The sequence below is a fragment of the Lithobates pipiens genome, unplaced genomic scaffold (assembly GCF_037356315.1).
Source record: "Lithobates pipiens isolate NorthernLeopardFrog02 unplaced genomic scaffold, aLitPip1_a1.2 Scaffold_18, whole genome shotgun sequence".
Classification (NCBI taxonomy): Eukaryota; Metazoa; Chordata; class Amphibia; order Anura; family Ranidae; genus Lithobates; species Lithobates pipiens.
Genome location: NW_027507758.1, coordinates 156408441 through 156436403, shown reverse-complemented (window position 1 = coordinate 156436403; position 27963 = coordinate 156408441). Strand labels below are relative to the sequence as shown.

Below are 27963 nucleotides of genomic sequence, written 5' to 3'. Positions count from 1 at the left end.
TTCTTCTTCTTTTTTCTGGACCCTCCATCCAGCTCTACAGCCCCTTCTCGAAGGGACCTTAAAGGCCTGTTTGGCTGTGCAGCATTTCCCATTCTGGGGGGCTCCACCATTCCTGTACATTGTATGGGGCCCGGGGCTCTCTGCTGCCCTCTCCTGCCCCTTTCTAAAAAAGGACGTTGATCAGGATACTGTGGATAATAATTTTTCTTTACATTATTTAAAGGCCCAAAACGATTATGTGTACTAATAGAGTAGGGATTCTGATGCCCATACTCAGACCGACTTCCGGACTGTATGTATCCTCTACTCTGGCCTCTTGGCTGTTGATTCCTTCCTCCTCCTTCATTGGCCCTTGGGGCCAATGCTGGTCTAAAGATCTTCTTAACAGTTGGGGTGGCCTTGGGTATAGCCAGATCTGACCCAGAACAACCATTCATAGGTTGATTAGAACTGGGTAACCTGGCATCATCCACTGTCGTCCCAATGTCAGATAAACCGTTTACATCCTGCCAGACATATATATAGTATTTTTCTTAAAGTCACCGATATCACGTCAAAATTTTTGATTGAATTTTGGGTATCCTTGTCTACCTTTTCCAATCTTTTCCTAATGTCATTATTAAAATTAATCAATTGAGATGTGCCCTTAATAGGAGCTACTGTCACGAGGAGCCTTCTGTTCTATGGAACCCAGTGGAAGAATTACTTAATAACCGTCAGCATGTCTGGGGCAGGGCTCTGGGACTGATGGAAAGAGCCCTGAGACCAGTGAGTCGGGGGGGGGGGGGGGGGCCTTCATGGCTTTTTGCACTGGAGCCTTGAAGGTTTTAGTTATGCCTCTGATATCACCTAAACCTAAACAGGCAATTAATCCTTACAGTGCAGGTGCAATCTCACTGCAAGGGATCCTTCTTAAGTTTCCTTCTTAAGTTTCCCAATGCAAGTGCAACAATAGAAAACATTTAGTTTAGAACCTACGTTTTTGACTAACTTAATCATTCTAGTTGTCTGTACTCAGTATCCTTATCTTCTGTTTGACTGTAAATGTAAGCCTGCATGTGTCAGTGTATGCGTTGCGTTCAGAACTGATTTTTGTCTAACCCAGGCATGGTCAAAGTCTGGCCCGTGGGCCATTTGCGGCCCACGGTCCGGTTTTATACGGCCCCCACTCACAGTTTGCTTTTATCACCTTTGTGGCCCCGACCTCCACACAATGTATGAGATAAGTACTCTGTAATAAAGAGAATATGTAAATATATATAATATATATATATATATATATATATATATATATATATAATTAAAAAAAAAATAAGCTCATCCTTATGGGGGCAGAGAGAATATAAAAAATCTAGCTTATCCTTGCCCTGATGGGAGCCTGTGGCCACAGAAGAGATAAGGGCAAATTACAAGTGGGGCCCGGAGAGAAAATAAATGTTTAGTAAAAGCTGAGCACATCCTTACCCTGATTGGAGCTCTGGGATGTGTTGGGGGCAAAAGAGGATATATATATATATATATATATATATATATATATATATATATATATATATCCGAATAAAAGCTCATCCTCAGACTCTTCACCACACAGCCACAAAAGGTAGGAGAATTCTTGTTGGGCAGTGTATTTGTGTATCCGATAAACACACTTAGACCAAAACCTCTGGCACTGCACTCACATGACCCCTTCCCCTTCTTGTAAATTTCTAAAATGGGCACTGTAAACAAGAGAAGGAAAGTTTACAGTTAGGGACGCGGGTTCCAGGACAAGTGGAAAGCAGCATATTTCTTCACTGAAATACGGAATCATTGTGTCTGATATGCCAAGAAACTGTGGCTGTTTATAAGGAATTTAATGTCAAGAGACACTACCAGTTAGAGACACTACCAGTCAGAGACACTACCAGTCACGACATAGAACATACGACAAGCTAACAGGGAGTGACCGCAGTGAAAAGTTGAAGCAACTTGAAGCTGTTTTAATGTGGCAACAGCGATTTTTCACAAAAGCCCGTGAGTCAAATTAACATTGCCACAAAGGCGAGCTATGAGGTGGCAACGTTAATTGCTAAAAATTGCAAATCTTTTGCTGAAGGTAACTTTATCAATGAATACGTTATGAAAATGGTGGAGAATTTCTGTTCAAAGAAGAAGCAAGAATTTGCCAACATCTGCCTGGTTTGTAACACTGTAGCATGGAGAATTGAAGAGATTTCATCAGATATTAAGACACAGTTGACATCCAAAGGAGTGGATTTGGACTTCTTTTCAATAGCCTCTGATGAAAGCACAGACCTACAGTATCTGACACAGCTCAGTTGCTGATTTTTATGAGAGGGGTGGACGATGAAATGAATGTAACTGAAGAGCTACTTGACCTCCAGAGGTTTACGGACCAAGCAAGAGGAAAAGATTTGTTTCTGTTAGTTCCGCCATAGAAGACATGAAACTGTGTTGGCTGATGAACGAAGTGGATTAGCAACCCTAATCTGTAACAAGGTGATTGAAGAAGGAGGCAAAGCTATTAAACTCCATTGTATTATTCATCAACAAGTTCTCTGTGCTAAACATCTCAAATATGACCATGTTATGAAACTGGTGGTAAAGACTATTAATTTTATTTGCTCTAAAGCCATGTGTCACCACCAGTTTAAACAGTTTCTACTGGACATCCAGGCTGAATATGAAGATGTTTTATATATCACAACGATATAAAATGGCTCAGTTGGGGGTCTGCACTGCAGCGTTTCTACACTCTCAGAAAGGAAATCTGAGAATTCTTGGAAACAAAGGGACAACCAATACGAGGACTATCCGATCCGATTTGGCTGGCTGATTTGGGGATTCTAGTTGACATAACAAAGCATCTCAATGTACTGAACGCGAGTCTTCAGGGGAAAGATGCAGCAGTGAACCAGCTATATTCACACCTCAAAGCCTTTGGAACCAAGCTGCAACTTTTAATAAAGCAGTTGTCACAAACACAGCCTGATACTATACATTTTTAAGCATTGCAGGAAATGAACAGTTTGCCACAGAACAATATCAGTGTGCAAACGAGCAGGTATGCAGCAGACCTCATCTCTGACTTGGGAGTTTGAACGCCGCTTTCAGGATTTTGCAGATTTTGAAAAGGAGATCAGACTTTTCTCCTCTCCATTCTCTGCTGACCCCAATAATGCTCCAGATGGGCTGCATTGTGACAGCGAGATACACAGTCATCACCAACAGCTCTCTCTTGTGATTTTTTACTGCCAACTGGATAAGAGCCGTTTTCAAGAGATTCGAACACTGGCTAAGAAAATGCTGAGCTTGTTTGGCTCAACATATATGTATGAGAAGACTTTCTCTGCTATGAACTTTAACAAAAACCGCGTGAGGACAAGACTCAGCGACTCTCACCTGCGTAACATTTTGCACATTAAAACCACTGCCTTTGACCCAGACCTAGCCTATATGCTGCAGTCCACATTAGTGCAGGCAATTTTTTTTTTTTTCAATTAAGATGAATATATTGTAAAATCTCAGTTAATGTCAGTTGGTCTAAATCAGTTATGAACATATTTAGACACAAGATGTATACTTGGTGTTATGTTCCTGTTCATATTTTGTTAACTTAAAAGTTGACAGACAACCTTTATTATAATATGTAATGTACTTTACAATGTTCCTGACATATCTTTCAGCTTCCTGGATTTTTTTATTCTTTTTCACCTGGCCTTCAGATATGAAAGGCAGAGTGATTTAGCACCTGTTTGGATTTGTCATCCATTTGACGAAATGAAAAGTATGCAGTTTGCAATAAACCTTGCATACAATGTTTAATTTGCCTTTCATTTTAATGGTTCAAAGAAAGTCAGGCAAAATGGTCGGCCCTCACGCATGTTCACTTGATGAAATCTGGCCCTCTTTGAAAAAAGTTTGGACACCCCTGGTCTAACCCTACTGCAGCTATGACTGCACAGATTGCCTCATGGATAAGTATCACAGCACACAACCAAGTGAAAAATGGCTGTAGAAAAGCCCAAGAGATTTTTATACATTTTCAAGCATTTTTAGTGGGGGTAAGATGCATAAAAGTGAGGAAATCCCTGTTTGTCAATGTGGCCCTTTTCCAGCAGTGCATTAAAGTATGTTGAAAACAGTTTCTGCATGCTGACTTACATTTTGAAATGAATGTCATTTGAAATGAGGGCCTTAAAGTAAACATGTAAAAGTAAAAAAAAAACAAAATCCGTCTGGTTGTTTTTTGACCTCAGTCATTGATTTAGACCAAGTACGCAGCTAGGAAAATTAAATGAAAGGCAGAACTCCTATCTGCATACTTGTTCACAGCTAGTGACTAAAGACTTCATATTGGCATAATAGCCAGGCAACTAGCATTTTTAGAAAAAGAATGTTCATTAGTGATAGCTGATTTATACATCACGTTTCCATTAAAACCCAATACCACACACCTGAGATGCACATCAATTTACCTTTAAGTATCAACGTATGCATTCCAATGTTCACAAGCCCTCAACATGCTTGTAGTTGTTCTTTAAAGATACATCAAAGATATTTTAGAATGCAGAACCCTTGGTTCTATGTTTTTCATTATGTCATCCATTTGTTAACATCCATTCATTTGCTAACAGCAAATGGGTAATCTGTGATTAGAAAAAGTAAGAGAAGCAAATGACAGCTGAAGATTCATGCTTCAATGCTGGAAGTTATGGTAACCCATAAAAATAAATGGCAAATTAATTAACCTGGCCACAATGCCAACTGATCTATCATGATAGTAAAGAACACTTTCTGTCAAATGTTATTAGCCTACAGATAGCTTTATAATTTACTTGAAAGCGGCATGGTCATTAGTATGGGCAGTCACTTTAACATGGACAGTAGTTCTAACATAGAAATCTCTTGTTTAGCAGTGTCCCCGAAGAGCACTCTTATCTAAACATCAGGGCTCCTAACCTAGCAGTCTCTCACACATGGCAGATTTTTTGTCATCCAAACAGGGATACATATGATTTTGTAACAATATTATGTATATGATGTATGAGGTGAAGAGGGAAACTGTATAGGTGGGTATTGGCATTAGAGCAGCTTGATTAAATATCTGTCTTAGGATCATGAAAAATAATTGTATGTATGTCTAGACAAAACATTTTTTTCAGTTTTTTACTCCCTTTTAATATTTTGAATATTACAAATATAAATAAAAGATATATCTATTTTTAGTAAAGACTTTACAGGTTATGATTCTGAGTAGAACCTGAAAATTTGCAATCAATGGTGGCAGCTCCATTAGGGGCACAGCCCCCCTAATCCATGCCCTGGCCCCTAATCTACATGCAGCGCACCAGACGCATGGATATCATTTTTTTTTTTTTTTTTTTTAGCACACGATTAGAGCCTGGAGCTCTAGTTGGCTTCAAATAGGGTGGGCTCAGGGCACAGAGCTCTGAGCCCTGAGCCCACCCACTTGTGTAACAATAGCAAATGAATATTCGCTATTGTGTTCCTGCTTCTGCTATCAGGCAATCAGGAAGTGGGTCTTAAGCAGGCGAAAGGAGAAGCAAACGTATTGGCTACGGGAAGCAGAAGCAGAGGGAAGCCACCGAAGCTGTCTGCCACCTGGATGGTGTAAGTGTGGGGCTGGTGGGTGGACGGGGGTTTGTCCACAGATCGGCCAAGCAACAGAGGGTGGGGGGTTGATCGATTAACTGACCCACCGAAGGGGAGGTTGGTTTGTTTATTTGCCACCCCCCCCCCCCAAAAAAAAAGGAGTACCGGCCACCACTGGTCCCAGTGTTTCATTTTTCTATATAAAAGTTTCTAATTTGATACTTTTAACAATTCTCTCTAACGTGATCTCTCTAGCATAGCAGTATCTTAAATATAAAAGACAGAAGTCAAAGAGAACTGGACAGTATAGAACTGTGGTCCTCAAATTGTGGCCTAGGGGCCGGATGTGGCCCTTTGCTTGCCTTTATCTTGCCCATGGGGTACTAGTCCATCCACTAACACCAACAATGGGGCATTATTCCACTCACTAACACCATCAAATGGGCACAAATCCTCCCACTGATACCAATGATGTGGCACAATTCCTTCCATTGACATCAAGGATGGGGCACAACTCCTTCCAAACCAACGAATGGCCACTATTCCTCTCACTGACTCCAACAGTGGGGCATTATTTCTTCCACTGACACCAACAAAAGGCACAATGCCTCCAACTGACACCAATGATCGGACACTATTTCTTCCACTGACACCAATGATGAGGCACTATTCCTCCACTGACATATGGAATTGGTTACTCCCACTGGATGCGTGGACATTTTCTACTCCTACTGGTCCTAGTCCAGCTCCCTAAAGTCTGAAGGGCAATAAACTGACCCTTTGTTTAGAAATGTTGAAGACTGGTGTAAAACAGAATTTACATATTTTCTTTGCACACAATAAGATAGTTGAAGCATAACATTTTCTTTCCTTCCATTATGAGCAGAAGGAAAGAAAATTGCTTGATTCCCCAATGTCACTAATCGTTCAAGAAAAACCTGATGGGCTGGTTATACACAAGTCAATTCATAGATCGACGAAATTTAGCCAGTCCCTGTTGAACCAGACAAATTTTGACCCATGTATGGTTGGCTTAAGTAAAAATGTACTCGTATTTTTGCAATTCAACCGGAATATGCAGAGATGCAACTTTAAAAAACAAAACAAAAAAGTAAATAGTAACGTTTGCCTATTTAACCACTTGCCAACCGACGCACGTTGATTTATTTCGGCAGAATGTCACGGGCAGGCAAAATGGCATACCTGTGAGTTTGCCGCCTAGTAGGGGCACGTGCTGCAGGAGCTTGCTCACGGGTCCCACGAGCTTGATGTTCACCGGCGGCCCGCAATTGTGGTGAGGAGAGGCAGAACGGGGAGATGTAAACAAGGCATTTCCCTGTTCTGCCTAGCAACATGACAGGGATCTACTGCTCCCTGTCATCGGGAGCAGTGATCTCTGTCATCGGGAGCAGTGATCTCTGTCATCGGGAGCAGTGATCTCTGTCATGTTGTAGTGAGCCCATCCCCCCTACAGTTAGAACACATCCAGGGAACACACTTAACCCCTTGATGGGCCCCTAGTGTTTAACCCCTTCCCTGACAGTGTCATTTATACAGTTATCAGTGGCTATTTGTAGCTCTGATCGCTGTATAAATGTCAAGAAAGCTCTTGTGGGAAAAAAAAGGACATCAATTTTGTTTGGGTACAATGTCGCATGACCAGGCAATTTGTCAGCTAAAGCATCGCAGTGCCGAATCGCAAAAAATGCTCTGGTCAGGAAAGGGATAAATTCTTCTGGGGCTGAAGTGGTTAGAACTTGACATAAAAAGAACTCATAAGGCCTTCACCAAATCAGAGAGAAATGAAACTGAGAGCACATATATGTAGTCTGATTTTTTTAAATAAACTTAAGAATTTATTCTGCACACACCATGCATGTGGGATGAGCATAATAGTGGCAGCATAACATGTAGCTAATTTATTAACAAATGATTTGCTATGTAGTGCACACTCCACTGACCAAGCATACTCCAGCTAAGTATGTAGCTTCCCACTTGTCCTTATTTGGAATCTCCCTCTTGGAACCAAATCCAGCTGCCCTCTTTCCTCCTCAGTCCCCCCATTTAAATGTCTAGAGTCCCACTTCAATTCTCCTTGCTCTATCTTAGGCTGCATTCACACCTATGCATTTTTGGAGCTTTTTGCATTTTGCAGATTTGTACTACAGAACGTGTTCCATAGGAAACCATGGTACATGGACTGTAGTACAAATCTGCAAATTGCAAAAAGCACTAAAACTGCATAGGTGTTAATCCAGTCCAACTGGCAGCTTGCCAGAAATGTGTTCTTTATCTACATACATTATTCTTCATTCCTATTGCAGAAAGTTGAGCGGTATGGTGTACCTATATTACAAGCAGGATTTTCTCAACTATTTTAGAGTTTCTTATACTGTATCTCTTAGCTATTTTGCATTTGGGTTTCATATGGGAATGATACAGCATGAAGTGCACACTAAAAACAATATGATGACCATGTAAAATCACTGACAGTAAAAAAAAGCAATAGTACATACTTTGTAGGTACAACAATGCGCATGCACAGAAGTCTTAACTGTGTCAGTGAAAAACACATGATTTCATATCCTGCTACTTCTGAATGCATGTAGCAAAAATACCTGTACATGTAGAAGGGTGCTTTCTAAAGAGCTGCTACCTTTCTGTGCCTTATTCTTTATGTTTTGTCTTTATGATATTGTGTATTGTGATTGCCTTGTAACTGTCTTTAATGAGTGCTGCACTCTAGTTAGGAGGGGTTTAAGTGCTTGTGGTTGCAGACTCCCTGGTGTTCATAATGCAATCACCTTATTATGGCTTATAAATACCAAGGGAAGTCTGCCCAGAGAGAGAGAGAGATCAGTCCATCTGTGGAAAGTGAAAAGAGCACCTCTGTCAGCACATGAAAGGACTTTGCTCTTTCGCCACCCCTTGGAACTCAGTTGGGGTTCCAGAAAATGGACCTGTGTTATATCATTGGACTTTAGCAACCATGGTATGGACCAGATAATGGGGCAGAATACCAGGGGCATCAGGTACAGCACCACCAGCTTGTGTTAAATATGGAGATTTAATATTCTGTAGTGTGAGAAGATGTTCTGCAATAAAGATTCCCATTGATTAAGAATATTTGCCTAAGTAGTTGACTACATTAAAAACAAGTACCCAAATGTGTGGCTGAGTTAACACTTGCGGGTGATGTTGCCGCCAATGGTACACAAAGAGACAAGTGTTGAATGGATAGCAGCCAGTTGGCTGGAGAGTGGATGTCTTGGAGGGAATCACAGATGTCCCCAGTAGTGAAGAGATCCATGTGCTTGGATTCCTTACCTAGTGGTTGGTACTAGACATGTGCGATTAGATTCGTACGAATCTCAAATTTGTACGAATTTCCCTAAATTTGTACGTTCGGGAGGATCTGAAATATAAATTGCCATGCGTCCGAATTTTGTATGAAATACAAACTTTTGTTTACGAATTTTCGGATCAGTCGTCGCTGCGTCGACGACTCATTATGCTTATTATGAGGGGCTCCCACCATCCCTGTGCTATGCTGACATTCTCCTGGGGCTGTACCCAAATTCCTGTGCTGTGCTGACATACTGAGCACAGCAGGGGTACAGCCCCAGGAGGAAGTCAGCACAGCACAAGGATGATGGGAGCCCCTCATCTAATGAAAATTCGTATTTCGGATAGGAAATTCTTCAACGGAGTTTCGTATTTCAGATAAAAACCAAACTTCCATCAGCATCGACTGTCATATTGTGGTATATTTTTGCCTTTAAATTCATCGTAAAGAACGTTTGTACAAGTTAACGAACCTAACAACAATTCATATTTCATACCAATTGAAATAGATTTTCAGACACGAAATACGAAGTTCGAATTAATTCTAATATTAATTATAAGGGAATGAAACAAATTTATTGACGGTGCCCATGTCTAGTTGGTTCCCCAACTTAGGTCCGGCTGTGGTATGGGGTATCCTAGGAATCTGGCCTGAATATAATGGGAGTAAGACCTTAAGAGGGAGATGCACAGTGTAAGATTCCCATGAGCCTGAGGAAAATGTCATGGAGTATGCAGCAAGTGAATGTTAACTGGGCCACTGAAGAGATTGATGGAATTTAGGCCGGTGAAGTCTAATGCCGCGTACACACGAGCGGACTTTTCAACATCCAAAGTCCGACGGACTGAGTCCGTCAGACTATTCGATCGTGTGTGGGCTGCAACGGACTTTTGACTCGCCAAAGTCCGAAGGACTTTAGAATATGGAACATGCTTCAAATTTTTCCGAAGGAACTCCGCCGGACCCGGTCCCTTCGAAAAATTCGCTCGTGTGTATGCTACTCCGACAGACTAAAACCGACGCTAGTGCAGCTATTGGCTACTGGCTATGAACTTCCTTATTCGAATCCAGTCGTACGTCATCACGTTCGAATCCGTCGGAGTTTAGTGTGATCGTGTGTGGCCAAGTCCGCTCAGCCGAAAAGTCTGTCAGAACTCCGTCGGAATTCCAGCAGAACTCCGACGGAACTCCTTCGGAAGTCTGTCGGACATAAGTCCTCTCGTGTGTACGGGGCTTAATACATGCCTTATGTTGCCGAGTCAGAAATGCTACACAGTTTATTAACCACTTGACAACTGGGCACTTAAACCCCCTTCCTAAGCAGACCAATTTTCAGCTTTCGGTGCTCTCACACTTTGAATGACAATTACTCAGTCATGCAACACCTGTCCCCAAATGAATTTTTTGTCCTTTTTTTATGCAAATAGAGCTTTCTTTTGGTGGTATTTAATCACCGCTGGGTTTTTAATTTTTTGTACTATAAATCAAAAAAGACTGAAAATCCGGTAAAAAAAAAAAAAAAAAATAGTTTCTGTTAAAATTTATTGCAGAGTATTGGTGAGTATTGGTGAGTATTGGCAGAGTATTGGCGAGTATTGACAGAGTAATGGCAAGTGTTGGCATAATATTGCAGAGTATTACAGAGTATTACAGAGTATGGCAGAGGATTGGAGAGTATTGCAGAGTATTGGCAGAGTATTGCAGAGTATTGGCAGAGTATTGGCAGAGTACTGCAGAGTATTGCAGAGTATGGGCACTGAGCAGCGCTGTGGGCACTACAGATCCAGCCCACAGCGTTGCTGCAAATGATCTCTCCCCTCACCCCCTCTCCCCTCGCACTGAACAGATTGGTGCAGAGAGGGGAGGGAGGAACTGGTTTGTTTACAAGTGATTGCTCCGTCATTTGACAGAGCAATCGTGTGGTAAATGGTCGCTACCAGTGGCCATTTACCATGATCCGTGATGCGCTGGGTCTTCCGGACCCGGCGGTCACGGATATTTCCAGGAGCATGCCCCAGGGGGTGCGCGAGAGCAAGATTCTGGGAGGAAGTCCATGGATGCTCTCCCAGAATAAGCCAACCGCCCTGCAGCCGTCTTTTGGCTATGGTCTGGTCAGCAAGTGGTTAATGGGCTGAAGTGAAGGTTCTTGGCCAGAGAGTCACAAAGAGAGAAATTGAGAGAGAATAATTGAGAGTGCTGCCTTAACGTGGCTTTGTGTATTTCTAGGCAATTCTTCCTTAGGGGGTGAAAGTAAAAACATCATGGCCTTCCCTGTCTAAAGGTTGTTTTACTAAAACTTAAGAGTGCAAAATCTAGTGCAGAAACAGCTTCCAGGTATTTTGTCAAAACTTAAGACTCCATGCACACGGAAGCTCAAAAAATCTTTTTCTGGATGCCAGATTGCTGGAAGAAAACGCTGGTTGAAAAACGTGCTATTAACAGTGTTTTGTACTAGCGTTTATGAGCGTTTATTAGCGTTAACGTTTATGGGCGTTTTCAATAAAAATACACAGAGGACACTCCAAAAATCCCACAGTACATTCCAAACTCCCACAATGCATTGAAAAAATAGAATGACTAATTAACGCGTGTTTATGAGCGTTTATAAGCGTTTATGAGCATTTATCGGCGTTTGTCCTTTTTTGGAGGTGAAAAACTGCATTTTGAAAGCAAATTTCTGGCGTTCAGAAAACAGACCATAAACTCCACTGCTCATTAAAGCTAAAAAACGTCCATGTGTGCATGGACACATAGGCTAACATAGAGTGGAGTTTATGGGCTTTTAAAAAAAACGCCCAAACTCCACTAAACTGCAGTTTATGAGCTCCAGTGTGCATGGAGCCTAATTGAACAAGCTGAAGTTAGATGCTGATTGGCTACCATACCCAGCTGCATCATATTTTGCACTCTCAAGTTTTAGTAAATCAACCCTATAGGCTTTATTATTTGCTTTCAGAGCACAGCACTATGGTGCATATGCCTGGAGATTCATGCTTCTATACTGGAAATTATGGAAACCCATAAAATTAAATGGCAAAACAATTATCCTGGCCACAATACCAACCTATCATGATGGTAAACAATATTTTCCATCCAATTTATTTTTATTAGTCTACAGATAACTTTATAATTCATTTGAAAATGACATGGTCATTAATATGGGCAGCCACTTTAACATGGACAGTATTTCTAACTGTAACATATGCACGGAGTATGATAGAAAAGTTTGGCATACGTAAATATAATGATAATTTTGTTGGGTGCACGATGTTCAATAGTCTCATGTGAACCTACACGAGAAGCATGGCAATCATATTCATAGAGATTTCTCCCTGCTCATTTACATTTCCTTCTTCTATATAATGAGGTTCATTAAAGCAGACCTTGCAGTAAAATGATTTTATCACAGCATACAAATAGCTGAAAATTGCAGCTGTAAAAAAAAAATAAAAAAAAAAACATAGTTACCTTACACTATCATCCCTGTTGAATGGCCAAATTTCAAACCAGTAATCCATTCATGGACAAGGCAAATATCTGTTTGCTACTTTATTTGCCATGCATGTGACTGAGTGTTCAAAATGAACACATCTTAACTACTAAATGTGTGCATTCTCTTGTACTTACACAAATTAATTCTTCTGTTAAAAACAGATAATCCCATTTCACTTTGTTGAAATAGATAAATACATGCAATACTGTTCCTTATAGAAGTCGATTGCTTAATTGCAATCACAGCAAGAATAATTAACATGAGGAACCCAGCAACACAGAGAATCCATATAATGTACACATTCACTATGCTGAGATGAGAAAGAGGGACACCATTTAGCACCAAGTATGTAGACAAAGGACACAGTCCTGGATTCCCCTAGCTATCCAAACCATGAGGGAATCAAACAGAACTCCAGCCAAAAATTACAAGATAAAAAATAATAGCCCATTAAAAAATAAAAAAATAAACTTTTTGTGTTGCAATATTCACTTTCAATCGGGAGCTCTCCCCTGCGGTACTTTTTTCCATCACCAGATGAAGCCCAGTTCTGAGCCCAGTTTGTCCTGAACTTATCAGTAGTTTTGTGACTTCTATCAGTGTCCGGTTTTCATTTTCCTCTGACTATCCTATGAGGCTGCATGACCCCTGACACTCTGTCTGGACAGCACTGATTGGCCCTGTGCTGATCACAAGCACCCTCCCAAAAAAAAAAAAAAAAACTCTCTAGCAATACAGACCAAACTGAACATGTGCAGAGTGCCTCGAAGGCTCCATACTATCAGGAGATCGATTAGGGACTGTAAAAGAAGGAGAGGATCAGAGAAGACAGGATCAAACAGCCTTTTTTACACAATGCAGAGAATTAACCTCTTAGGTTCCACAGTGACTATAACAAGCACGCTGTACTGCATATACAGACTGCTTTTTACTGTTGTAGGTTTAGTAACACTTTAAAGGGATTGTAAAGTAATTTTTTTTATTTTTTTTAAATAACAAACATGTTATACTTACCGCCACTGTGCAGCTCGTTTTGCACAGAGTGGCCCCGAACCTGCTCTTCTAGGGTCCCTCGGCGGCTGTCTCTGCTTCTTCCCGCAGGTACTTCTCACGTTCATGAGAGCTCCCTCGCATGGTGAGAAGCACCTGCGGGCGTGTTCCCGTAATACAGCCGGCGGCTGTAGCCGCTTGCTGTATCACACGGCCCTGCCCCCCCGGCTCGCCGTGTCATTGGATGTGATTGACAGCAGTGCGAGCCAATGGCTGCGCTGCCTTCAATCCATCCACTCCAGCCAATCAGCGGCCAGGCTGAGCGGCGAAGAGGGCGGTGGGGGGGAGCGCGGGACTTTCGGTTGGTGAGGTAAGTAAAACGGGGGGGGCTGGGGGCGCAGGCACTGTCAGATGTTTTTTTCACCTTAATGCATAGAATGCATTAAGGTGAAAAAACATTTACCTTTACAACCCCTTTAAGCTTTACTACAAAATAGGATTGGTTAAACCCACAAAGTGATTTGTTTTCACTATATTTGATTTATACTATTTTTTTCAAAGTAACAAAGGGCAATAATGTACACATTGTACAGGGTTTGCTGTAATATAACGCTTTGGGTAGATAAACTGTGCACATTATAGAGGTCTATATATCAGACAAAAGGGGGAAAATTGAAAACATAAGAGTGACAGAAGGATTAGGTTCTGAAGAGAGACAATCCCTTCAAAGGAACGGCATTGATAGTGTTTCGGACACCATGCATACTGATCTACGTTGAATGATAATCCATACAGACAACAACAGAGCAGCCAGCAATGTTGGGCTACTGACAGACAGTAAAGTTTGTAGAAAAACAGAAATCATCTTGATAAATAGGTAGAAAAAAAAATTCAGTTTCATTCATGCGTATAGTTCATCATTTAGCAGCGATCTTGAAATCATTCTATAGCAAAGGTTCAATGGACAGGTTAAAAGCTGATAATGCACGCATTACAAGTAAGCAGAGTGTGCTATGTAATCTAACAATGCCAGCATTGCTATTTTATAATAGAATGTTCCACAAAATTGAATCATAAGGAGAAGAACCATGTGGGAATACTTCCTCCTGATCTGGATGTTATTTTGGAATAAAAAAATCCTCTGTTTCGCTTACAGCGTTCTGTTTTGAAGAATATTGTTCCAAGTACAGAAATCAGCTACTGTATGTTGTTTGCTCATTTTTCATACCACAAATGTGTGTTATTTGTTGCTTCTGTTGTTTTCTGTTCTGCTGCCAATTACATTTGGAAATCCAATGTCCTTTAGATGGCAGCCTTTACACATCCACTGTGCTAAATGGAATTCTAGAGATTTGCTTTCCTGCTCTGTTGTAGTCAAAACATATGTTTTCTTTCTTTTCTTTATTTTTTTTTTTTTTTTGTAATTTGGTTTTATCCTAATCATATAGGGGTCTGCTGAAGTGAAATAACTGATTTTTATTTTGCTCAAGTTGCCCAATTAAAAAAAAAAAATCTATTATATAAAATGTGAAAAATGTGAAAATGAACTGGTGTACAAAAAAAATTAATAAAAAATAAACAACAAAAATGAAACAAGTAAACAACAACAAAAATGAAAAAAATATGCATTCAATTCTTGATTTAGTTACCCTCCACCAGGTGATGTAACAGTTCAGACAACAAGTAGCCAGGGAAATATGTATACGATGGCAACATGAACAAAATGGTTTTTGCTGGATTATTTAAATTGTTTGAAAAAATATGGGAAGACAAGCAGATGGATTGCCTGAAAGAGATTTTTAAAGTGACAATGTCATTAGAATAACCAACTTTATCTAAAGTCAGCAAAAGTACAGCTTGTTTACTTACCCTTCCAGGGGTAAAGCCTGAAATTAAATTATTGGAAAGTGTGTGTTAAAACTCTGCCATAAAGCTGATCCCCAGCTGCTGCAAGCATCCTGCACACTCAGGGGTTAAAACAATTGCTCCCGACACCAGTGGCGGCCTGTCCATAAGGGCTTCCCTAACCCTTGCACTTGGCCCCTAATCTACATGCAGAGTGCCGGACGCATGGATTTCAATGTTTTTTTTTTTTTATGCACATGATTAGAGCCTGGGGCTCTAATTGGCTTAAAAAAAGGGTGGGCTCGGGGCTCAGATCACTGCGCCCTGAGCACACCCAGTTGTGTGACAATAGTGAATTAATATTCGCTATTCTCTTCCGGATTCTCCTCCCGGCCAATTAGGAAGCGGATCCTAAGACCCGATTGGCTGAGAGGATAAGCGATCATATTGGCCACCGAGGTGGAAGCGATGCCGTCGTGAAGCTGCCAAGGAGGAGGTGCAGGGTGAAGCTGCCAGGGACGAGAAGACACTGGAGGGAGCCTACGCTGCCCGCGACCTAGATGGGGTAAGTGCGAGGCTGATGGGTGGACGAATGAGCAACGGGGGATGGGGGTTTGACTGTTTTGACTGATCGACTGACCGAGCAGGGGTGGTGGCTTTTGTTTTGTTTGTCGTCCCAGCCCCCCCAAAAAATGGAGCACCAACCATCACTGACCGACAACCTACACTGGAATTCCTCCTGCCGGCTCCTACACCACTTTAGTATGCACAAGCTAGTGGGAGGAAAAGCGTGCAGTGAGGGAATCAACACACCTGGAAGTAGCATACTCACAGCACCCAGGGATCAGCAAGGATTTATAACACATGGGCTGCCAGAAAGATAATTATTTGGGTTGTCCTCTTCTTTTACTAGATTGCTTTAATTAAAGAGAAGCTCCAGGCTCCCCCCCCCCCCCAAAAAAAAATGAACAGTCAGCAGCTACAAATACTGTAGCTGCTGACTTTTAATATAGGGACACTTACCTGTCCAGGAATACAGTGATGTCCTCACCCGAGCCAATTCTTCAGTCGGCGTTGGATGCAGGTGCCAGCATTGCAAGTAAAGGAAACAGGAAGTAAAGTGCTTGTAAATGGTCCCAGAAGACAGGCGGGGGCAGGAGGGGCAGAACTTCCGGCTCAGACTGCCTGTCAAAACCAGGTACCCATTCCCAAAAAGTGCCAAATGTGGCAATGGAGGGGAGTGCAAGAAAGTGGAGAAGTTCCACTTTTGGGTGGAGCTCTGCTTTAATGTTGGTAACCCTAACAACAGCACCATTTTAATTGAGCAAAATCAGATGCAAGATTTTCCATGCGCTAAATTACACAATTGGGGGAATTTACTAAAACTGGAGCACTCAGAATTTGGCACAGCTGTGCATTGTAGTCAATCAGCTTTTTCAGCTAAGCTTTGGCAAAAAAAAACTGAAAGCTGATTGGTTTCTATACAGAACCGCACCCGATTTTGCACTCTCCAGTTTTAGTAAATAGCCTCCAATATTTATTGCAGCCTTTCTACAAATAGGTCTCTATACATAAATAATGTATTAGTGCATTTCCATGTGTAAATAGAAAGCATTTATTATTGTTTTGTATCTATTAATAATAGAGTAAAGGCTTATTAAACCCAAAAGCAAACATTTATTATATTGTAACTTACCGAAGTGTGAGCTGGAGTTTGGCTTTGATTTGTTAGTGTATTTAAATTCACTAGTCCATCTAACACTCCCCTCCTCCCAGACTGACAATGCTGCTGTCTAAAGGTTCCCCCTGTGCTACTTCCTCCAGAGTGGGGCGGTACTCTAATACAGGAGGTGTGTTACTGGTCAGATCACCAGGTGAAAACAGAGGGAAACAAAGCCTAAAAAGAAAACTAATGCAGCCACAACTTCTAATGATTGGTAAGCTGCAATATATTATATTTTTGGTTTTGGGTTTAATACTTCTTTAAATATGGACAGACCTATCAATGCATTTGGAGATCAGTTTATTAGTACCAAGCAATTTACTAATATGTATAAATTACTAGTGAAGCTGTTCTATTACTCATAACGTGAGGACCTAACGTAATAACTTCTAGTATTAGTGTAGAGTCGTTAGAAAAAAATACTAATGTTTGGTGGATTGTTGTTGCTATTATTATTCTTTTTGTACCACTTTTTTTTTTATTAAAAAAACTGGGTTCATTAATGGTAGCGCCACCTTCACAATTCTAAAGGCTATGTCCACCCAAAGTGTTATTTTAGTTTTTGGTGGATACCGGTGTGTTAAATAACCAGATTCTTCCATCTCTTGGAGGTTCACCTATAGTAATTTGTATACATGCCTTACCATAGCAAAGGTATCACTCTCTTATAGCTGGACTCCTAGAACATCCCTATATTCAACAGTAAGTAAAATCCTTCAGAGAAGGAACCATCCTTTGGCTGGACCATAGCAGTTGGTTGGGCTGTCATGCCACTGGAGTCCCCAAGAGATATAAGATGCAGAAGGGTTATTTTTTGGCATCTATGCAAAACTGAATCGCCCCCCCTTACACAGTTTTGGGATACCAAACCCAACTTCACGTTTTTCTACAATCAAACCCACTTAAAGTAAAATAAAAATAATGAGCCCGACATATAGAGCAGTGAAAAAAAACAAAAAAACAGGCTTACTAGAAGGGCAAAATGAAATACAAAAATACAGTACCCCAAAGAGAACAATCAGAATTGATCTACTGCATTTTGCACATCAATATTTCTCTCAAAGATTCAATATTAATTAAAATTAAACAAAATAACCGCTACCAGGTTTGCGTACGCATTTCATTTTGTTAATACTTGAAATGATATACATTAACAGCGTATGGGCAATGTTTCTTCATTAGATAAGAAGTCATTTTCCAGCCCTCTAAACATAATTACGCCAGACCAGTTAGTCAAATTAAGGGTTGCAAAAAGCGACTATTGCTTGCTTAGAAAGCCTGACATGGTTGAGGAAGAGAGTGTGTAATGCAGGTTATCAGTCATGAGCTAGTCCTCCTGTTCTCCTTCTGGGGGGGGGTCTGCTGTGTATTACGTCCTTGTCTTTACTACCATTATATGACATGAAAAAAACAAAAACAAAAAAACAATGTAGCCTCAGACAATTCCAGGCTCCTTGTCATGTCCCCATAAGTCACTGTCTTGTGTTGGTTGTGTGATCAGCAGGAGGTTAATTTAGTCTCTCTGTACATTTCCTTTTCCTCAAGCAGCACAGTGCTTATTGACCAATCTCACGCAAGCAATATCAAAGAAGAAACACATAGTAATTTCTGAGTTTACATGGAGAGAGGTGAAGAGAGGAGACAGGAGTCTTCTGTATGAGTATCTCAACCCATGTCCGCCAAGCTGCAACCTGGCATGGCTAGGTCAAATCACAATGCCCTAAGTGAAGGAAGGAAACGTATGGGGCAAATAATGTGAATAACGATTGCGCCTGTTTTTTTTTTTTCACACAATCAATAAAAAATAATGTATTCCCTTCCTTTTACACAAGTTAATAAGCTTATACTCTATGGCAATAGGTAATTAGATCAAGCTGACAGAGCCAGTTCCTTCTCTAGCTTTACCCATTCCTAATTATAAGTCACTTAACCTGAATTTCTCACTTCTATCATTTCTTTCAGTGAACCCTTCACTAACACTTCTTTCTATGGAACGCTTCATTTCTCCTTTCAAATATCACTCCTCTACACCTCGCTGCCTCATAATAATTCTCCTCCCAGCACTTAACTCTTTCACCGCCATCCCCCTAGCTTACCAGCTCTCTCAACTCTTCTTTAGATCGCAACAACCCCACCATGCCCACATTGGGTTCTTGCCCACATGGTGTTCTTATCTACTTTATTGACTTGTGGCTTCTCATTCTTCAACTCTCCACATGCCAAATATTACTAACAACTGCTAATTACTTGGAGTATGGGAAGAAAACAGAGATAAGTCTGAGGTTCTAAAGTTCCCCAGAGTGCAAGGTACCAGCTGAAATGTTTTGAAGGGATAAAGGAAGGCAGGCATGCTGATGGCCAAGGGATGAGGGCATCAATCTGCTTACCTGACAATGACATACATGACCAGAACGTTTCCAAAGAGCCCAACCACACAAATCATGGAGTAGAGAGCAGTGATGATGATTGCTATGATGATGGAGTTGGTGTCCTCAGGGGGGATGTCTCGTCCATTACATAGAAAGGACTGGTTCCCATCCAGTCTGGTCATGTTCCCCAGGACACCAAACGGACATCGCATGGCAGACAGGGTGGCATTAACACCTAGAGCGCCTGCGGTAGTGTTGAGCTGACTGTCAGCAGGTGGCAAGGAGCTGTTCAAGGTAATGTCCATTTTGACAGTAGCAAGCGATACTTCAGAGGTAAGACAGGCTAGGATGTGACTGCTGTATGTATCCACAATCCCTTCAGTCTCTCTCACATCTTCCTCCTCCTCTTTTGCTACTTCCCCCTTCTCCTCTCCCCCTCCTCTTTACAGTCACAGAGAGAAACCTTTCAGCCTGCAAGTAACTAGGCAATGACAGAGAAGAGGAAACAAGCCTATGCTCTGGCTGCAGCTTTAAAGCTGAATAGTATGCTCTCTATAGCTGCGTTCAGTGTCCAAGGGTAGACTTGTGCACTAAGCTGCTACTTGCTGCATCCACATTGCATCCTCTTTGAACTCATCATCACAAATCTTCCTAAGCATCTCTCACATGCTTTGCCATCCTGTATATACAGAATCGTGTTAGTAATGCTTGTTGGCACTTCTATTATGCTCAGTGACAAATAAAAAAAAAATGAACGATAACCTTGGACCATTGCACTTCACCTAATATCATACAGTATCAGTGTTTCCAATGACCCTGAGAGATGTGCACAATCTCCTGACTCTGATCATCTGAGCAACAGATATGAAATACCTCAATCCTCAAGTCATGTTAGTGTAACAGCTGCCAGGGTGGCAGTAGGCTTCCAATCAATAAACCTTGTGGAAGCCCATGTAATGCCGAGATAAGGTTGTCAGCTCTCCCTGCATACACAGCCTTTCATTTACCTTGGCTATCATGACTGAAGTAGAGAGCTGAAGGGGACTCATGGAAACAAGCGTTCATTCCCACTGCACACATTATAGGCATCAAATGGAAAGCGTAGCTTTTCCGCACCGTTACTTTCTCACAGTGCCACATTTCTCAATACTGAAAGAAGTAGAACACTACTAGCTACTTTAGGATGGTAAATGTATAAGTTAAACTTGATTTTTTTTTTCCTCTAGCAGCATTTAGTTAGAAAAGGATTACATTAAAAAAAATCTGAAATATTAAATACTTACAACATGTCCATTCAATAAATTATTTTAAAATAAATATTATAAATACATGTGAGCACTGAGCAGCCACTGCTAACCCACTTACTATTGCACGGGATCCCTGGATTCAGTAATGTTTGAGTTACTGACTGAGGACAAGTATGCATATCTGGAGTCAATTCAGGTGTCCTTAGTTGCATACTTAAAGTGTAACTTCACTTTCATGTGAAAAAAATATTATAGCATATACAATTGTGACACAAGCCATATAGCAATTCAATGTTATTAAAAATAACCTTTCCTTTTCAATCTGCAGCTCTGTCATTTTCTGTAAAATGCAATATGGCAACCTGGAGACGTTCTGTACACAGTTGTCACGTGAAATGTCACGTCCTGCTTGTGTGATTGGCTTACTGATTTTCTCAGAAGCAGTGGTGGCTGGTGCTTTTTTTGGCGTGGCGGCAAACAACACCCCCCAGCTGCCAGCAGCACCTCAAACACCCCCAGCCCCCCCTGCATGCTTGCTGTCTTGCCCCATCTATGTGCCAGGCATAGGCAGCGGGATCAGGCATCGCCAGCGGGATTGGGCATCAGGCAGTGGTAGCGGGGATCTCCTCCATTCCTCCATCTCGGTGGCCGTGCGTCTCCTCCCCTCCTCCTAGGCATCCAATAGGATCGCCTGTCCTTTCAGCCAATAGAGTGATGGGTCTCACAACCCACTTCCTTATTGGCAGGGAGGAGGGTCAGGGTTTCAATAGTGAATATTTATTCGTTATTGTAACAAACCTGGGTGGCCTGGTTTGCATTCTCTGTTCCCTGAGCCCACCCTATTTTGAAGCCTCTGGCTCTAATCTGGTGCTTCAAAAAAATACCCCCCCCCCACATTGGAATCCATGTATCCAGTGTCCTGAAAGGGGGCAGACGAATGGATGGGGGGGAGGAGCGGTGCCCGTGCGCCCTTGATGGATGGGCTACCCTTGCTCAGATGTCTGCTAAAGCCTAAAACAAAAATTTCATTACTTCCAAAGGGTTATTCACTTCTAAATTGATGCAGACCCTGCACTGTCTCTCATTAGAACCCTGCAAGTACAGTAGCTGAGGGATAATTATGAAATCACTCCCATTTACATTCACTTTGTACATTGACACAGAGAAACAAACAGCTATTTCTTCAGAATAACAAAAGGTAGGAATCTGTGTAAAAATTTGTTAAAATCCCTGCACGGTATGTAGATCACCCAGAGGGGAATGTTTTTTTTCCTCAACAACAGTGGAGTTACTCTTTAAGCTGGCCATAGATGAATTGGAATTTACTCAGTTCATACAGGGATTGACTTTTCTTGAAGCAACTTCTTATATAATTTTCCTTCAATTAGTATTGCAGAGCAGTCAGAATACAATAAAACACCGGGGAGGATTCCTCCATCCACTTTACTTGAATGGGGGATTCCTCCCTGGGGCTGATCGAACAAAAATGATCCATGTTTGGCCAGGCTTATTCTATTAAGAGAAGCACAGTGTTGAAGCAAGAGGATAAACATGATACCCAAGAAACTAGCACTCACAGAATAAGTAGCAGCAATTATAACCTCTATGCCTCTTTTAGGAAAGGTTTCGCTTAACCACTTCCATACCGGGCCAATTCTGGCACTCCTCTTCTACATGTAAAAAATCATTGTTTTTTGATAGAAAATTACTCAGAACCCCCAAAGATTATATATATATATTTTTTTTTTAAGCAAATATCCTAGGGAATAAAATGGTGGCCGTTGCAACTTTTTATTTCACACAATATTTACACAGCAATTTTTCAAACACATCTTTTTCATGGAAAAAAAAAACAAAAAAAAAATCTGAAGTAAGCCAATTTTATTTTGTATAGTGTAAATGATGAGGTTATGCTGAGTAAATAGATACCAAACATGCCCCCCTTTAAAATTGCGCACACTGTTGGAATGGTGCCAAAGTTCGGGACTTAAAAATATACAATGTGTATGTGTGCATGACATATAGAGCAGTGTAAAAAAACAGGCTTACTAGAAGGGCAAAATAAAATATAAAAATACAGTAACCCAAATAAAACAATCAGAATTGATCTACTGCATTTTGCACATCAATATTTCTCTCAAGGATTCAATATTAATTAAAATTAAATGAATAACAGCTACCAGGGTGCATATGCATTTAATTTTCTTAATACTTGAAATTATATAAATTAACAGCGTATGGGCAATGTTTCTTGATTAGATAAGAAGTCATTTTCCAGCCCTCTAAACATAATTAAGCCAGACCAGTTAGTCAAATTAAGGGTTGCAAAAAGCGACTATTGCTTGCTTAGAAAGACTGACATGGTTGAGGAAGAGAGTGCGTAATGCAGGTTATCAATCATAAGCTAGTACTCCTGTTCTCCTTCGGGGGGGGGGGGGGGGGGGGGGTCTGCTGTGTATTACGTCCTTGTCTTTACTACCATTATATGACATGAAAAAAACAAATAAATGTAGCCTCAGACAATTCCAGGTTCCTTGTCATGTCCCCATAAGTCACTGTCTTGTGTTGGTTGTGTGATCAGCAGGAGGTTAATTTAGTCTCTCTGTACATTTCCTTTTCCTCAACCAGCACAGTGCTTATTGACCAATCTCACGCAAGCAATATCAAAGAAGAAACACATAGTAATTTCTGAGTTTACATGGAGAGAGGTAAAGAGAGGAGACAGGAGTCTTCTGTATGAGTATCTCAACCCATGTCCGCCAAGCTGCAACCTGGCATGGCTAGGTCAAATCTCAATGCCCTAAGTAAAGGAAAGTAATGCAGGGGCAAATAATGCACACAATGTTTGTGCTTGGTCTTTTTATGCCTCGTAAATAGAATACCTAACTTGTAACGCTTTAAAATTGCGCACACTGGTGGAATGGCACCAAACATCGGTACTTAAAAATCTCCATAGGCAACGCTTTAAATCACACAAGCGAGCCGCTAGAAGCACCAGAGGGCGGCGGGTGGGGACGTTGTAATTATGCCTGTTGTGTTTGAGAAATAACTTTAAATTACAACTTTGTGAAAAAAAAAATATTTCTTGTTTTTTCAAAAACTTGCATCAAAAAAATTATAACTTAAAAAAAATCATCACGCCTCTTCCAAAATTACTTGGACTGTATATTTTAAAAAAAGGAAAGGGGCCCATTGGGGATGTTTGTACTGTCCTGCCATTTTAGACCCTCGAGAAATGTAAAAGGTAGTGAGAACATCAGGACTGATCATTTTTCATCTACATACTGTATACTGTATATACCATAGCTTGCAGACTAAATAATATACTCTAATTTGGGTTATTCTTACTAAAGTAATAAAGCAGAATACATCCTGGCCTAAATGTATGAAGAAATATGTTTTATTTGAAAAGTTATAAGAGGAATAAGAATTATTTAAAAGAAAAATTTAATTTATATAGCAAAAACTAAAAAATCCAGCTCTATTTTTTGGGGGTGGGGGCAGCCAGCAAACTACCCGACCTCCCCCCCGTTAGTTTGGTCAGTCAAACCTGCCACTCCCCCGTCACTCGCTAGTCTGCCCATAAGCCCCACACTTACCCCATCCAGGTCGTGGGCAGCTTCAGCGGCTTCCCCCTGCATCTCCTCCTTGGCGCCTCTCCCCCTACTCCCGGCCAATACAGTCACTTCTCCTCTTGGCCAATCAGGTCTTAACACCAGCTTCTTGATTGGCCAGAAGGAGAAGCAGGAAGACATTGCTATTGCCCCACAACTGGGTGGGCTCAGGGCGCAGCTCTCTGCGCCCACCCTTTTTTTAAGCCAATTAGAGCCTAATGCTCTAATCACGTGCTTCAGAAAAAAAAAAAAAAACATTGAAATCCATGCATCTGGCACCCTGCATGTAGATTATGGGCTGGGCGCATGGATTAAGGGTCTCTAATGGAGTGCCCACCACTGACCAAAAGAAAACTCTATCTGTCTCAGAAAATGATAAAAATTCTTTTTGGAAATAAATGAAAGGGACGGTAGGTAGACCTGGGTAGGAAGGGGTGAAAATGTCCGAACTTGAGATGGTTAACGATTTTAAAATGTTAAAAATTACTTTTGCAATTACAGTGGTGTGAAAAAGTGTTTGCCCCCTTCCTCATTTCCTGTTCCTTTGCATGTTTGTCACACTTAAGTGTTTCGGAACATCAAACCAAATTAAACAATAGTCAAGGACAACACAAGTAAACACAAAATGCAATTTGTAAATGAAGGTGTTTATTATTAACCGCTTCCTGCCCGCCCTATAGCCGAATGACGGCCTTAGGGCGGGCGGCTTCCCGTGCCTGGCCGTCCCTGGACGGCCTGGTGTTTACTTCCGCAATGCGCGCCGCCGCGGGCGCGCATCGCGGAAGTTCTGTGTTTGCCGTGTCCCCCGGGGACAGGCAAACACAGATCGCTGTAAACGGCCAATCACAGCGGCCGTTTACAGCGTGATCGGCGTGTCCAATGGGAGATGATCTCATATGTAAACATATGAGATCATCTCTCAGCGCCGCTCTCCCTCCTCACACAGACAGCGTGTGAGAGGGGAGAGAAGAACGGCTGCAGCAGCCGTCAGTGTAAAAAAGAAAAAAAAAAAAAAAAAAAGTAAAAAAAAAGTTTAATAAAAAGTGCCATCCTCCCCCAGAGCCATCCTCCCCCAGTGCCACCCCCCCCAGTGCCATGCCCCCCCCAGTGCCATCCTGCCCCAGTGCCATCCTGCCCCAGTGCCATCCTGCCCCAGTGCCATCCGCCCCAGTGCCATCCGCCCCAGTGCCATCCTGCCCCAGTGCCATCCGCCCCAGTGCCATCCGCCCCAGTGCCATCCACCCCAGTGCAATCCACCCCACCCCAGTGCCACCTGCCCGCAGTGCTATCTGTCCCCAGTGCCACCTGTTGTCAGTGCCATTTGTCCCCAGTGCCATCTGTCATCAGTGCCACGTATAAGTGGCATCTGTCATCAGTGCCACGTGTTATTAGTGCCACATAGTGCCATCTGTCATCAGTGCCACGTATTAGTGCCATCTGTCATCAGTGCCACGTATCAGTGCCATTTGTCATCAGTGCCACCTGTCAGTGTCACGTGCCATCTGTTGTCAGTGTCACGTGTCATCAATGCCACTTATCAGTGCCATCTGTCATCAGTGTCACGTGTCATTGGTGCCACGTATTAGTGCCATCTGTCACCGGTGGCACGTATTAGTGCCACGTATTAGTGCCACATGTCATCAGTGCCACGTATTAGTGCCACGTGTCATCAGTGCCACATATTAGTGCCACGTGTCATCAGTGCCACGTATTAGTGCCACGTGTCATCAGTGCCACGTATTAGTGCCACGTGTCATCAGTGCCACATATTAGTGTCATCTGTCATCAGTGCCACGTGTCATCAGTGCCACGTATAAGTGTCATCATTGCCACGTATCAGTGCCATCTGTCATCAGTGTCACGTGTCATTGTCCTGGTATTTCAAAAGTGTAATAAGTAGTCAACAAGTTAGATGTGTAATTTATGCTCCTAGAACACGTGATGGCGCTCCCTGCATGTTGGGCCTCTCTATGTGGCCAGGCTGCGAAAAAGTCCCACACATGTGGTATTGTAATACTCAGGAGGAGTAGCAGAATTTTTTGGGGGGTGTCATTTGTGGTATACACATGCCACGTGAGAGAAATAACCTATTACAATGACAATTTTGTGGAGAAAAATAAAGAAAATGAAAAATCTTCATTTTGCAAAGAATTGTGGGAAAAAAATGACAACATCAAAAAGCTCACCATGCCTCTTACTAAATACCTTGGAATGTCTACTTTCCAAAAAGGGGTCATTTGGGGGGTATTTGTACTTTCCTGACTTGTTTGGGTCACAAGAAGCGAGATAGGCCACCAGTACATCAGATGTGATCAATTTTGTGCGATTCGCACCACAGCTTGTAGACTCTCTAACTTTCACAAAGACCAAATAATATCCACTAATTTGGGTTATTTTTACCAAAGATATGTAGTAGTATAAATTGTGGCCAAAATTTATGAAGAAAAATTAATAATTTGCATAATTCTGTCACAGAAACAAAGAAATATGCGTTTTTTTTCAAAATTTTCGGTCTTTTTTCATTTATAGCGCAAAAAATAAAAACCCCAGAGGTGATCAAATACCACCAAAAGAAAGCTCTATTTGTGGGAAAAAAAGGACACAAAATTCATTTGGGTACAGTGTTGCATGACTGAGTAATTGTCATTCAAAGTGTGAGAGCACCGAAAGCTGAAAATTGGTCTGGGCAGGAAGGGTGTTTAAGTGCCCAGTAAGCAAGTGGTTAAAGATGAAAAAAAATCCAAACCATCATGGCCCTGTGTGAAAAAGTGATTGCCCCCCTTGTTAAAACATACTATAACTGTGGTTGTCCACACCTGAGTTCAATTTCTCTAGCCACACCCAGGCCTGATTATTGCCACACCTGTTCACAATCAAGGCATCACTTAAATAGGAGCTGCTTGACACAGTAAGGTCCACCAGAAGATCCTTAAAAGCTACACATCATGCCGAGACCCAAAGAAATTCAGGAACAATTGAGAAAGAAAGTAATTGAGATCTATCAGTCTGGAAAGGGTTATAAAGCCATTTCCAAAGCTTTGGGAATCCAGCGAACCACAGTGAGAGCCATTATCCACAAATGGCGAAGACATGGAACAGTGGTGAACCTTCCCAGGAGTGGCCGGCCGCCCAAAATTACCTCAAGAGCGCAGCGACGATTCATCCAAGAGGTCACAAAAGACCCCCACAACAACGTCCAAGGAACTGCAGGCCTCACTTGCCTCAGTTAAGGTCAGCGTTCATGCCTCCACCATCAGGAAAAGACTGGGCAAAAATGGCCTGCATGGCAGAGTTCCAAGGAGAAAACCACTGCTGAGCAAAAAGAACATCAAAGCTCGTCTCAATTTCTCCACAACACATCTTGATGATCCCCAAGACTTTTGGGACAACATTCTGTGGACCGATGAGACAAAAGTGGAACTCTTTGGAAGGTGTGTGTCCAAGTATATCTGGCGTAGAAGGAACACTGCATTTCATAAAAAGAACATTATACCAACAGTAAAATATGGTGGTGGTAGTGTGATGGTCTGGGGCTGTTTTGCTGCTTCAGGACCTGGAAGACTTGCCGTGATAAAAGGAACTATGAATTCTGCTGTCTACCAAGAGATCCTGAAGGAGAATGTCCGACCATCTGTTCGTGTACTCAAGCTGAAACGAACTTGGGTTCTGCAGCAGGACAATGATCCTAAACACACCAGCAAGTCCACCACCGAATGGCTG

The 27963-nt window shown here is 41.8% G+C and overlaps 1 protein-coding gene across 1 annotated transcript in view; it reads right to left on the bottom strand.

Annotated features, from left to right (window-relative positions):
* The window catches only part of OPRM1 (opioid receptor mu 1), a 186372-nt gene extending 166574 nt beyond the window's left edge, over nucleotides 1-19798 (bottom strand). The window contains exon 1 of the mRNA XM_077486290.1: nucleotides 19401-19798. Within this exon, the coding sequence (XP_077342416.1) occupies nucleotides 19401-19687 (287 nt within the window). The 5' untranslated portion in view covers nucleotides 19688-19798. The remainder of the gene's footprint in view (nucleotides 1-19400) is intronic.
* Nucleotides 19799-27963: the final 8165 nt, after the last annotated feature.